The sequence below is a fragment of the Erithacus rubecula genome (genome assembly GCF_903797595.1).
Source record: "Erithacus rubecula genome assembly, chromosome: 1".
Taxonomy (NCBI): domain Eukaryota; kingdom Metazoa; phylum Chordata; class Aves; order Passeriformes; family Muscicapidae; genus Erithacus; species Erithacus rubecula.
In genome coordinates this window covers 69,048,884-69,063,261 of record NC_136658.1, presented here as the reverse complement: position 1 = coordinate 69,063,261, position 14,378 = coordinate 69,048,884, and the positions used below count along the sequence as shown (strand labels likewise).

General features: G+C 36.9%; 1 protein-coding gene across 1 annotated transcript in view; it reads right to left on the bottom strand.

Moving 5' to 3' along the window:
• The window catches only part of RB1 (RB transcriptional corepressor 1), a 70,578-nt gene that overhangs the window by 49,208 nt on the left and 6,992 nt on the right, over positions 1 to 14,378 (bottom strand). The window contains exons 3-9 of the mRNA XM_079318883.1: positions 11,689 to 11,801; positions 9,624 to 9,758; positions 8,676 to 8,714; positions 8,047 to 8,114; positions 6,447 to 6,557; positions 4,103 to 4,251; positions 3,308 to 3,385 (exon numbers count right to left, since the gene is read on the bottom strand). Coding sequence (XP_079175009.1) covers positions 3,308 to 3,385; positions 4,103 to 4,251; positions 6,447 to 6,557; positions 8,047 to 8,114; positions 8,676 to 8,714; positions 9,624 to 9,758; positions 11,689 to 11,801 — 693 coding nt within the window. The remainder of the gene's footprint in view (positions 1 to 3,307; positions 3,386 to 4,102; positions 4,252 to 6,446; positions 6,558 to 8,046; positions 8,115 to 8,675; positions 8,715 to 9,623; positions 9,759 to 11,688; positions 11,802 to 14,378) is intronic.

Sequence of the window (14,378 nt, the reverse complement as noted above, 5' to 3'; positions counted from 1 at the left end):
CAAACTAACATTTCCACATTTTTAAATCTTTCCTTCCAGAAAAAGGGGTGTCTTCAAGAGCAGGAAATGTAAAATGCTTGTTCTTAGAACAGCTGTTGAGCAACTGGCTCAGTCCCTGTCTTTGCTGGTTTGGACAACAAGGCCTAAACTCAAATCAACTTTTTCTCAGTAGGAGTTTCCTCATTTTATATTAGTATGTTTGTGCTGGAGTAGCTCTTAAGAGACATGCCTATTGCTACAAAAATAGACTTGTTATTTCATAGCCACACTGTAGATTTTTTAGTAACTGTTAAATGTTTCTTAATTGACTAAATCCCAGATTGATATTACTTCACTCTGCATGGAATAGTTTATCGGATTTTTTTTTAATTACTTCTTTTCATATTTACTTTGAGTGACTAACATTAACAGGAAGTCTGCAATTTTTTTACCTGGCCCTCCAAATCTGCTGCTTTCCTCCTAAAGTAGGCAGCCACCTCAATTATCTGCTCCCTGAGCCCTTAAACTTATTAAACAATGCTGTGCTGTGGCAAATTCCTGCTAGAGAAATAGGCAACAATGCATATGAACCCAAATTAGTACCCTCTCAGTCTCAAGAGAGAAAGCTGCAAATACCTCCTAGAGAGCTTTGCTCCTTACCCTCTTCTTTACCTTTGCCAAATGGATTTGCTCCAAACTGATCTCACAATTAAAACCTTCAGATTAGGTCTATCAAACCAAAGATTATATTTCAATTCTCATTATCGCTATTTTTTTATTTAAAAACTTAGAAACTTGTATTTTGTTTTTTCATTATCTTCTTAATGGCTCATGCATTCTTTTCATCTAAAACATTTCAGTATTTCATAAATTTCTAAAAAAACCAGCAGCTCTTGGACAAGATGGGTGTACTGGGTCAACTTGGAAGAAACCTTCAGTCAAAAATAAGAGTTCTGTATCAATCTATTCATCAGTGCATAAAGCCTGACCAGTAAACACATGGGAAAGTCAAACAAAATACCAACATCAAGCCTCAAAAGCTTTTCTTGATTTGGAAGAAACATTGAAGTTCCTCAAAAGCTCAGTGGTTTTTTATGAAAATCAATTTAAATGTACCACATAACTAGCTATTATACTGATGATGTCATCCATGATTATTGGTTAGTTGATTACATGTATGAACCAAGAACCTCTGAAGCACAGCTCTAACTTTCTGCTCTGGCACTCAAGGTTAAGGAGCAAAGATCATGTGACTGGACTTTTCTTCTAATCCTTCATTTTGTAGTATTTTCACTAGCAAGTCTTATGCTAATAATTTTGATATTTTGCTTAAGTTGAGCAACCTTGGATGAAACCCTCTGATTTGAGAATAAGCTGTATAATGCCTTTCCCTGGAAGTTCATTTAGGGTTTCCCAACTATGCATATACACAAATTAAAAAGTCTAAACAGGCTACTGATACCCTGAAATTAATTTAGGAAGAGATTAAGATCTTCAGTGAGTCCTCTACTTTGTTCCCCACCCAATACACTATGACACTGAACAGAGGATAAACCTGGTTGAACCCTGCAGACTCATTGCTCTGATCAGTGTCAGAGCTGCTTATTTTCAGGTTACCACATCTATTGGTGACACACAGCTGAACTGACACTTTTAAGAATGATGAATGTAAACACACTGCAAGAAGTTGCCTATTAAAATGCACTCTGGATGCAATTGCATAGGGGCAGAATCTGCTGCATCCAGGCAACAGCTCAGCAAGATGAAAGTAATTCTGCACAGACACAGCAGTCCAAACTCAGCCAAGTTGTGAAACTGAGACTAATCTTCTGGATATCTTTCCAACAACACTACAATAACATGTCTCATTTGTATTTAAATTGAGGTGTGTAATTTAAGACTTCAAGCATTTATAGAGTGACTTCAGAGACCTAATATTGTAATAGTTGTACTTTAGATGAATGGCCTTACCAAGGTCATGGATATGCAACACTGACTTTTTGCTTGGAGCAAAAGCTTTTTGCTTTGAGCAAAGCCTGGCTTAGCCTCAGGAGATTAATTTATTAAATTCAAATGTATAAGCTAAATATACTTTATGAATACTGGAATCCCTGTTAACCCACATTCCTAAAAAACAGTTCATTTTGCTAGATGATTTTAGAAGAACCTATTAAAACTCCACCAATGGGTAAAGCAATTTGGCATGAAGTACAACACAGTTGTTGAACTGTCTGTTTTGGGTTTGCATGGGAAGGCTTTGGTAGCTGGGGGGATTACAGGGGTGGCTTCTGTGAGAAGCTGCTAGAAGCTTTGCTCATGTCCAGCAGGGCCAATCCTGATGGCTCCAGGACTGACCCTTTCTACTGGTCAAGTCTGGGCCAATCAGTAATTATAACAATGCCTCTGTGATAATGTATTTAAGAAGAGAAAAAGTTATTACACAGAAACAACTGCTGTCTGAGAAAAGAGATGTAAAGTATGTGAAAGGAGCACCTCTGCAGTCACCAATGTCAGTGGGGAAGGAGGGGCAGGAGGTGCTCCAGCTGCCAGAGCTGGGATTCCCCTGCAGCCCCTGGTGCAGCCCATGGTGAGGCAGCTGTGACCCTGCAGCCCATGGAGGATCCATGGGGATGCAAAGATCCACCTGCAGCCTGTGGAGGAGGTGGATGCCTGAGAGGAGGCTCTGAGCCTGTGGGAGGCCCACGCTGGGGCAGGGTCCTGGCAGGGACCTGCAGACCCATGGAGAGGGAGCCCACGCTGGAGCAGATTCCCTGGAGAACTTGGGACCCTAGGGAGAATGAACCCACATTGGAGCAGGCTGTGCTTGAATCACTGCATCCTATGGAAAAGTGACCCACACTGGAGCAACTGGTGAAGAACTGCTGTTCATGGGATGGACTCATTGTTGGAGAAGTTCATGGAGGATGCTCTGTAGGAAGAACACCCCACTGGAGCAGGGGAAGGACTCCACTCCCTGTGCAGTGGCAGGAACATGTGATAAACTGACTCCCCATCTCCTGGCACTGCTGATGGGGAGCACATAGAGCCTGGGAAAGAGGCAGGGGTGGGGGGAAGATGTTTTTAACGTTTATTTTACTTCTTATTGTCCTGTTCTGATTTTGTGGGCAATAAATTCAACTAACATTCTAAGCTGAGTCTGTTTTGCCAGTGATGGTATTTGGTGAGCAATCTCTCTCCCATCCTTTTCTAAACTCATGAGCCCTTTGTTATATTTTCTCTCCCGATTTTGCTGCAGAGAGGAGTTAAAAGAGTGGCTGGCACCCAGCCAGCATCTGCTCACCAAAATATCTTAAATTCCTCCACTTACCTCTGGTAGTCCATTTGAAGCTACAATACCAGCAGAATTCAAGAAAGGAATGAAGCTTGTGAAATACACATTTTTTACCTAAAAAAAGGGAAAAAATGTAACATTAGCAAGGAAGAGAGACACCTATGCATACACTGCTTTCACATCTTTAAATCAAGAAACTGAGACATTTCTGTAGTGCACTGTGGTTTGTTTACAATAAAGCAAGAACAAAACTTGTTATACATCCAAAACATAGTGATATGTAAGCATGCAAATATAATCCTTTGCTGGAATACTAAGTGATTAAACTGGAAAAGAACTGCACTCTTGCAAGCCCTCTCACATTTCTGCTTCCTTCATCCATCTGGATATTCAAAAAATCAGTCCTTTTTACACAGAAATAGATTTAACAGCAGAGGAAAAGGTGAATGGGGTCTTTTAAGATCTCCCACAGAAGCAATGTGCTTTTTGCATACATTTTCTCATCATGGGATGCAGCTGTGAAACTCCTTCAGAGCAGCCCTGCATCCATATGCTACACGCTGCAATCAGTCTATAACTTCATATTGTATTATTCACAATTCAGTTACCCTGGCAAAACTATCACCCATATCAAAGTGCTTGTTTTGGGTGAGTTTTGTTTGTTTTTTAAACTACTGACTAGAAAAACTATAGAATAGTAAAATAACTTCACTACTGAAGGTAACTACTTGACAAAATAACGACATTTTTTAAAAAGACCATTTAAATAAATACATATTCCAGATGGAGTCTAGCAGGAAGATCTATCAGACTTTAAAGTGCAGGCATTACCTCATCTAAATTACAGTCATGCTCTTTACAAAGGATTTCGATAATTTTTGTGTCAGTATCAAGCTGCTTTGCAGTACGTGAACTCCTGCTCTGACCTCTTCTTGGAGTGCGAGCTGAACCATTTACAGTCACTGCAGACACAGAAGACTCTGCAAAGATTCAGAACCATCAGAACAAGGTTAGGGACATCTTAAGAAAGAAGAAATTTAAGTTATTAAACCTAGAAGATTCTACTTCTTATATATTTTTTCACATCTCCACCTTAAATATATTTTCTTTTTCATCCGTTCAGCCAGGCAAGAAACCCTCACTACAGAAAATCTATACAAAAGGGAAGTTAATCTTTAAATTCCTGTATCAGTATTTGGACATTCTGTTTTTAAGAAGCTACTCTACACAAAATGTAATTGTAACAGCACTTCCTGCAAGTAGCTTTTACTGAGAATCTGTTTTGCAAAGCTAGGAAAGCCTTATCTTTTCACAGATGAGTAACTATTTTTTCTATTTTTAAAGAAGTATAAAACAAGAACCTGAAGGACAATAAATCAATGCAGGACTTAAGTGATAGTGGGAACCTGGAATATGGTCCTGGAGGGAATTCCTCCTTTCCCCAAATATCCCTAGACACACAAACAGAAACAAACAAGTCCACTTAAAAGAAAGTATCAAAAAACCTTAATACAGCAAGGTAAAAATGTTTCATTTTGTTAAACTCAAAATAGATGACTTAAATGTCTGAAATATGTGAATTATATTAGTAACATATATTAATATGATTAAATATTGTTGATTTAAACCTGACAGCACAATCAGCATGCTGCTCACACCTGTAATTTCATTTTCATTTGACAACTGCTCTGAGAAACTCTGACAAACTACACTGCAGAGGTGGGTGCATCTTAATTCCCTCAGCCTTATTCAGATCATAAAGCTTGACATCATTTATCACAGCATGAAGCCTCTTGGTCACGAGGGTTTGAACAATGCTTTGTGTTATTCTCTCAAAGAATGCAGAGCTGTTTGACAGTTCACATCAGAAACCCACTGCTTTGCACTTAGGACAGTGACACTCACATCTGCAATTTAGTCTCAAGTAGCAGAATTTTTTTTGAAGATATGATGCACAGAACCAAACTGTTTCTAAAAATGAGCCCCTATTCTGCATGGTTTCACTGAAAAAAAATAAATCAGTGTGAACATGGAATTCAAAACCAGGTAGTTTAAATTCAGTAGTTTTTGAAAAGGATCTGCTTTATAACACCTGAAATAAGCAGCAGCATATATGCCCATCCTACTAGGAAGGACAAATTTAAATTCAAAATTGTACTGGGGGAAAGCAGGATTTGCTGTCCTAAGTCCATCCTTTCCCCCTTCATTCACATTAGAAAAAGAGCAAGGTTATTTGTACTTACCTGCAACAAATATTCACTAGATCAGATAAATATCCTCCAAAACATAGAATTTAAAGAACACAGTAGTGAATACCTTATCTGTTCTATGGCATTACAACCTAGGTGGACGTTTAGTTGCCAAAGAAAGAAATAAAGCAAATAGATTTAGGGTCAATATACAGGGTTGCATCTTAACCCATCAGAGGGTAAACTAATTAGTACAAAAAGTGTGAGTCACATCCTATGGCCTCAAATATTTCAGTACATTAATTCCATAGCTTGCTGAAGAAAACATTTAACTCAAATTGAATTCTATCTTTCAAAGTTGCTATAAATACTTACTTTTTCTACCTTTCTAGCGAGGTTTTCCAAGTTTTAGGTATAAAAACCTAACAAATAAAAACTCACTGATGAATAGAAGTTTTTATAGAGAAGACCCATTATATTTTTACTTAAAATAGTGACATTTGCAAACAGGATGTAATAAAAGCAAAGCTGTCTACATTTTACCTCTAATCTTTTGAGTTGCTATGCACTGTATATTTGTTTTAAATATCTGTACAGTCCAGTATCTTGTACATTTCTTCTGTTATGCTGTTACACTGTATATCATACTGCTATACTGTATATCAATAAAATAAAAGTTAAATAATAGTTCTCAGTTATAATCTATCCAGAACCAGAATCATTTTACCAAATTAAACTTGCTGTTTTAACAAGTTCCTAAACAACTAGTAAGGGGAGAGGACATAGCTAAAATTATATTAAACATACTGCCACATTCAGGAAATTTAATTCAAAGTTTACTATCATGTAAATTTTACTAACACAGAAAAAATGCATTTCAATAAGCTCAAAAAGTGTTATTATGTTAATAATGAATGGTAACATGGCTAATAGAAATTTAATAAATTTACTTTCTACTTCAATGGAAAAAACCAAAAAATTCTTACTGTATGGTTCCTTGAGCATAGCAGGAGGTGACAGTTTGATAAAATAATCTAAGACACACAGCAACAACTGGAAAGAAATCACCAGGTCATCTTCCACTTGCAACACTTTACCTGCAAATATTTAAAAAGGTAAAGAAAACCTTTTTGAGAATGTTTGACTTAATTTTAGAAGCAATTTTGCAAAACAAAGATTTGGAAGTTCATATAGTAGAACACTAAAATTCAGGAAGAGTCATACAGAATGCCAATGTTCTTTAAAGGGTATTGATTTTAAAACTCATGGCACTTCAGTTCACGGCTTTGGAGATAGCATACACACAAAATAAAATTACTGTGTACAAAATCCTGCCCTCAGTGCTCACTCCTGATTTCTTTTCCTTTCTACTGTAGAGGAATAACCTCTTGCTTCTGTGTAATTCCTCCCTGCTTTCTTTTTTTATGGTCTTATGCAAGCTCTTTGAAAGCTACTAAACACTCAGAAAGCAGGAGTCACTAACATACAATGAAGAGAAATTCAAAACATGCTATCACACTGTAGGCTCAGTCTGTCAGATTTTTATGAAATTACTTAAAAGTCACAAAAGTAAGAGCACTTTTAGAGCTGCATTATTCCAGTTTTTCCCAAATTATGACTCATATGCCAGAGAAGATCTAGAGAGCCAAGAGAGAAGATCTCAAGACAGGGTGCATTGCCATGAAAAATTTAGGAAGTTGATAGTGATTTTGAACAACTACAGACCTACCTGTGCTCTACTTACAGTTGCAATGTTTGTATTTATTTTCCATCAGAAGTAGCAAGCATTACCCAGGCTCTTCTGAAGCTCCAACTATTTTCTAGAAAATTTTGTTTTTTTTGTTCTCAAGAAAAGGCAGGCTAGAAAATTTTTTGTGGGTTTTGCTTTATGCCTATGCTTGGAGAATTCTAGTGACAAAGCTCCACAAAATTCAGCCTACCCAATTCTGATTTTTATATCAGAGATGTATACACTCCATTGATAGCACACACTTGCAGTAAGCAGCACTTGAGATATGTAATTTATTCCTTTTAGTAGGAGTTCAATGAGACAGGAACTCCATGGACAGGAACATTTCATCACTCAACATTAACAGTAACTTCCACCTTTTCAAGAAAGATTTGTAACATTCAAAGGACATGCTTTCAGGAACTTACTATAATACCTCATTATTAATTTTGTTTTATTAAATTATATATATTTATAATATATATAAACTTATTTTAAAAAATGCCAGTTTTTTAAGTTAATTATTCATTATTAAAATGCTGACAGACTACAAAGCACCTCAGAATAGACAAATACAGAATAGCAATGCTTACAGTAAAAGAAAAAATAAATTATACAAATTTTAGACAGCTTTAATCCGTATCTTTATATATAGAAAGTATATCAGTGAGAAAAACAGCCAAACTGCATTTAAAAAAATATTATTTAGCAGTTAAAAAAGCCAGACAATTGAAACATTCTGGGTCTGTACAATACTTAGTTGTATTAAGGATCCCAGTATCTTGTTGGACATATAAAAAAAACTCACTCACTTTTAAAATATTCAGCAAAATTGCTGTGTTTTAACCAAAACTCACCTTTTGCCAGCAAAAAAGTAATCCAGTAATTTTTTAGGACTAATACAGAACTGAGTTCAGCAGAAATCCTGCAGGGAAACAAAAATACTTTGCATTGATAGCTCTGTAACAATTTAAACTACGTCTGAAAACATGCTTCAGTCTATGGAACTATTTAACAACATGCTTAACTTTATTTCACATAGAGTTATGTTTACTAAAAATCTCATTCCATTCCCTCTGTAATTATGACTACACATTTGAAAAAACTTAAGCTCCTGTAAAGCCATTGAAGAATTGGCTTCCCATTGGGTGGCAGCACTTCATGGAGGAGGGATGTATTTATATATAATTTTATATATCTAATATGATACATATCTACTTATATATACATACACATGCTATATATATTTTTATACAAATACACTCGTATAATACACATAACATGTACAGATCACATTTATAGAGATATATACATAACACCATTTCTGCATTTCCCATCATCTCACTGAAATTCAAAGCCCACACTGAATCTAAAGTAAACACTCAGCATACTATTACTTAGGTCAGTCCTGAAGGGTTAAAAGACAACATGCCATTGTGTTTTACATCATATCTTGACAAACACGATTTAGGAAAATCAAACTTACTCACTACTAGGTTGTTCCAGATAAATAAGGCCACAAGTCCTAGAAAATAAAATAGATTCTTATTTTTGAACATGCTTCTGCAAGAAAACTATGCAATATCTTTGACTTCAATTTAGTTTAAAAAAATACACCAGCTCACAAAACATTTTTCTAACTTTAAAAAACAAAAGCTGACTCAAAGAACAGATAAAGAACAGATCAACTGTAGCCCTGACAAGCCTGAAATAATGCTGTTGTGTTGCATATTTATGTCAAAGCTTAAGACAGCAAAACTATTTTACCTTGGTATAATAAAATTGCTTTCTTCCAGAAAGACAAGATTTGTACATACATTACTATCCAGTGTTTTGGACAACACAGCAAAGTGTGCTGCAGCTGCACAAAACACTCTATAAAAGGGCATTTTAAAGTCTTTAGAAGTTCTTCAGTGTCACTGCAAACCTTGTGGTGCAATGTTGCTTCCCAATTATTTTAGGTACATACCATTTGAAGAAAAAAAATCAGTTCATGCAAAAACAAACTAGGATATATTTGTCTCCATTCTATAAACTACCAAAGAGTGATCTCCTACCCCTTTCAAAGGTTAAGAGATTTGAAAGTCTTTTGTGATTCAGAAGGCAGAATGTTTAACAAAAATAAAATATTTATATAGTAAACCAATCCTCTTTATACCTGTAAAAAGCTTATAGTGAGTAGCAATCACTTGTCATGCTACTCTTACTACTGTTTGTATTGCAACAAGGGGGTTGCTTAACACAGCACTGTGATAGTTATGGAGTAAAATGTGAGAGGTATTTATTTAATGCAAGTAAACAGCTCAGTTTCACTGTTCTGCAAATATTAGCACACACAGTTTAAATGGGCTCCTATAACACAGTCTGAAAAATTCAAATACTTAAATGTTGACAGACAAAGAAATCAATTTCAAAATGAAAAAGCATACACTACCTTTCAAACTTGTGGTATAGTGCAAATAATACATCATATTTCTTTTTCAGCCTTGATACAGTGCTATCAACTTTAGTGCTTACAGTATCCATGTTAACATCCACCTCTTTCAGAAACTGAAAAAATGTGCATACACTGAAAAAAAGATGACATTATCATATCTTGTGAAAACATGTATTCTAAAATAGCTCTTGTAAAAGAGAAGATAAAAACACATTTCCATGAAAACCCACTGCCTTACTTCACTAGACTCCAACCTAGCCTCCTATTACCAGTGATTGAAGCCTTGCCCTGGGAAACATTACTTGTTTACCTTAAGCTTCACCTTTACATCTTCCAGACACAGGAACACTGTTCAACCTGGCAGCAGAGGTATCTCATGATACAGGCTCTACTACAGAAGGAAAATTTTCTTGCCTAGCACAGATGATATCTCTGAAAGTCAGAATTTGCTAACCAGACACACCTTTGTTCTTGTGCTGCTGCTAATACCACAAATACCAACATACACCTCTCAGGTCTCCTGTTCTGCTTTAGAAATACCCTTACTAATCTAACAACAAGAACCTTGGCTCCATCCATGCTAAAGAAAGACCTAGGTGATGAATGTTTTAAATTATATAGAATTTCAGGCCTTTCAACAGGACATCTCCACCCTTTGGAAATATTATTACACCAGGGATCAAAGTTCTCCCTACTCATCCATGTAATATTGTGGCCATCAAGGAAACATTTTGTTATGTTCATAACTAAAATGATAAGATTGCTAAAAATGAAAGGAGGAAGCTATTGAATATTTTCAACTGTTTCAACTGTATCAAATATATTTTGATTCTTTATCAGAATATAATATTCTGAGTGACTTTTTGATCTTTGTCAGATTAAACATACAAGATACAAAACCAGTCAGAAGCTCATTTAAGAACTCTTATCATGGAATGAAAGATCTTTCCAATATATCTGAAGGCTCTAGAGGATGACTAGTAGAAATCTCTGCCAATTTGACCTTATAGCTGAGAAAAAGCCCAGGGCTAACAAGCAATTGAGTATTGCATCACAATCAGCAGAGTAACAGCTTACTCTTTGAAACTGTAAAGGAGAAAGTCCCTCAGCTTTCAGCACAAGTTGGTCTGCGGAATTTGGGTGGAACATGCTGAACTGTCACTGCACAAATGCAGCTGGCTTTTGGCCATGTGCTTCCAAGACAGTCAACAGTGGAGAGATTAAGTCAAAACACTGGACCTGACTCTGCTCTGGGAGATGATGTAAGGCAGAAGGGAGCAAGGAGAAGTCTAACCACAACAGATGACTTCAAGGAAATGGATATTCTGGCCCAGGCCTGAGGTTACTGCCAGGACTCAGCCTCCTGCCCTAGAGCATCAAAAGGCTCTGCTCCTGTGCATGCTTCCACACACAGCACAGCTCCAAGGCAGATGGCACTGGAATTCTTTCCTTGGATGAATTTAACACAAGGTTGCTGTTCCCACCTAAATTTACCTTAACAGCAGATACTATAATCTTAATTTCTGCATTATGAACTTAATTAATATACAATATAACAGTAACATTCTCCTAGCAAAAAGGGTGTATGAAAGTACAGAATTTAGCCTGGCATTGAAATGTTTAAGAAAGAACAGCATGCTGATAAACTGTTTGAAGAGTAACATTTTTTTCCCCTATTTCTTGATTTAGCCTAAGTGTAATGTTGGGAAAAAGGTTTTCTGGAAAATCATCATAGAAGGAAAGAAAGAAATATTTTAAATGCAATTTACACCAACCTAAACTGAGGAATACTTTAGGGAGAACAAGAACAAGAATGAGATGAGTGATACAACCAAAGCCAACCACAGATGAATCAAACAAGTATCACTGCTCCCTAAACTAAAATATGACAGCAGAACTTCTAGGTTACCAATATAATCAGAATTTCCATAAGTAACCTTCACTGTCAAATCAACTAGTCTGAGATACACAAAGATTCACTATACTTTAAAAACATTGTCTTTATAAAAATGCTGACAAGTTAATTGCTGAAATCTAAATTCACATACTTAAACTAACTTACCTCATGTTTATACTTTTCAAAAGCTCAGTGAAAGTAAATGTCACTTCATCCAGATCAATTGCTACAATAAAGATACATACTCCCCATGTTTCCTTTTTCTTTTTGTTACAAGCCTGCATGAAAAAAGAGAGGAAAAAGTTTTTATTCATGAATAAAAACAGGTAAAACATGAATAAAAACAATAAAACATGGAGGGCAATAATTTGGCCAAACATGATTAGAAATGGTTAAACAACACATCCTTAAACAAACATTTGACTAGGACAGCCAATTATTAGATAGTAGAAAACCATTCCAGGTTTTACAATACAGGTAAAAGACCAAGCATTTCAATTCTTACTCCTACAATACAAGATAAATTTTACCCATTTAATTCAGCAAAGCTTTGAAATACAAGCTTTAGTTCCATAGAATGTTTATGCAAAGCAGAAGTCATGGTTCCTTTTTTTTCCCCCTAAATTACCATATTTGACCATAGCAAAACACTGAAAGTTAAGGAATAAGAAGCCAAGCCATAAAAACATAAATGAAATCTTTACAATGACAGGCAATAAACACTCCAAAATGAGTACAGCTGTGTCAAACACTCATCACTGCTGAACCACAAACCCATCTCTGCTCAGTAAAGTGTGACAGTAACAAGCACTTCCAGCCATTTTCCTACCATACATTTAAGGTCTGCCTTCTGCTATGGAGAAGGTTCAAGTTATAACCAGCCATCCTTCATCAAAAAGAAGCCAACCCACAATGACAGACACAGCATCCACACGGAGCAGAAATCCTGATGATGGTTCACAAACCATTCACTTGGAGCCAGACAGGTATCACTTGAGATTCCAATACCCATCCACCAAAACAGCAACTCAATGGAAAACCCAGAACAATGACTTTTAGAAGCATGGAAGAACACCCCTTAAGCAGGTATATACCAAGTTTTGGAAACAAAAATATCTTGAAAGCAGAACCAGGCACGGGTGCAGGTCAAAAATGCAGAAACAGCCAACTTGTAAAATCCTTTTCAGACATCCAGCATCCTTGTAAATTAAACTGCAACACCACCCAGGCCCACAACAAAAGAGCAGGATCTGAAGGCATTCTCCACAGCTCTAGGTTGGACAGGACATCTGTAGGACAGAGGAAATGGAGCACCAGGAGCAAGTGAACAGAAACACTGCATTCCTGCTCTTCTACACCACTCAGCTTTATCCCACTCGACGTTTTCATCCTTTCCCTGATCTCTCCACCTAGCTGACTCCTAGACAACACCGTGAGTTGCAGGTGCCTGTTCACTCTAGAAAATGTTCTCCAAAGGCAGCAAGACTGCACCAGGCCTAGTTCACTCCATCTTATGTGGTCTTCCAAACCTGCTCCAAAATCATCTGCACCTCCAGCATCCACTCATGTCCTTGCTTAGTCAGCATTGTAACCACATCCAATAATGGCACTGTACCCATAAATGATACAATTTCACTAACACTGCCAACATTTTGGTTTTTTGCAATTGCTCTGTGTCTTTCTTGGGAACAGTATACATCAGAGACAACTGGCTGGGGGCCTTCTCCAAGAACAAAAATTTTCACTGGCTAGTGCAATTGTTAAGAGTTATAGAACAGGCTTCAATGCAAAACTAACCAGTCACCTTCAACAGTGTGGCTACTGACAATTATTTGAGTCACTATTTTCTTCCTGCATTCCTATTTGAGTGTTTCTACAAATCATGACTCCTTGCACAAGGGAAACCTATTTTAAAATAAGCTATTAACAGACTGAGATGCATTTACTAATATATATATATATATATATATATATATATATATATATATATATAGGGATATAAAAATTGTGAAGGTTAGAGCTAGCTACTGAACTACCAAGAAGAATGACTACTCACACTGAGCACACCCCTGACCTGGAGTCAGCTGACCTTGTTTAATAAATAAGCTCCTTTCACTCCGTGCTCCTGCAAACTCAGACCATGATGTTGTCCAGTAAATACAACATCTTGTAGGGCAGGAGGACTGAGTGCTACCAAGTGGTAAAATTGCTCCTGGTTTGTTGCTTATCCAAACAAGCCTAGCTTTCCTGGGCAGCCTAGCTCAGCTCTGGCAGGATGAATGCTAGAAGGCCATAGCAATGGTTTATTTGATAGGAGCAAGGTCTGGTTTTGCAAGAATGACCTTTAAACTCCTTGTCCAGCATGGTTGGGGGCAACAACTCATTTGTTTCTACCATTACACTAGAAGGCAGTCTCAGAGGCAGCCTAGCAACCCAGGAGATTCTCACATTAGAGTGAACCAAACTCCAGAATTAGGACTACTCCCACACCAATCACTGATGGTACAGGATGCTTTGGACACCTTCTCCTCAACACAAGATGCTGGATGACTGCTGGCCTAACAAGAAAAATTACACACAACCCTAGATAAATAGATCACAAGTTGGGGTTTTTTTCTAGTAGCAAAGAAAAGGTGAGCATGCCTGCCTTACAACACAGCTGAGAGAGGAAGGAGAGTAAAAGAACACCAGACTGGGACTACCCCACCAGCTACTACTGGTTAAAACAATCAAAGACACAGGTAAACTGCAGTTTTCTCAGAAAATAAGGTATCTGCCATAGCCATGCATGAAGATTTCAGTGACTTTAATCCATAAATATTTTCATGGTTTAACTCCAGCTAGCAAATAAGTAC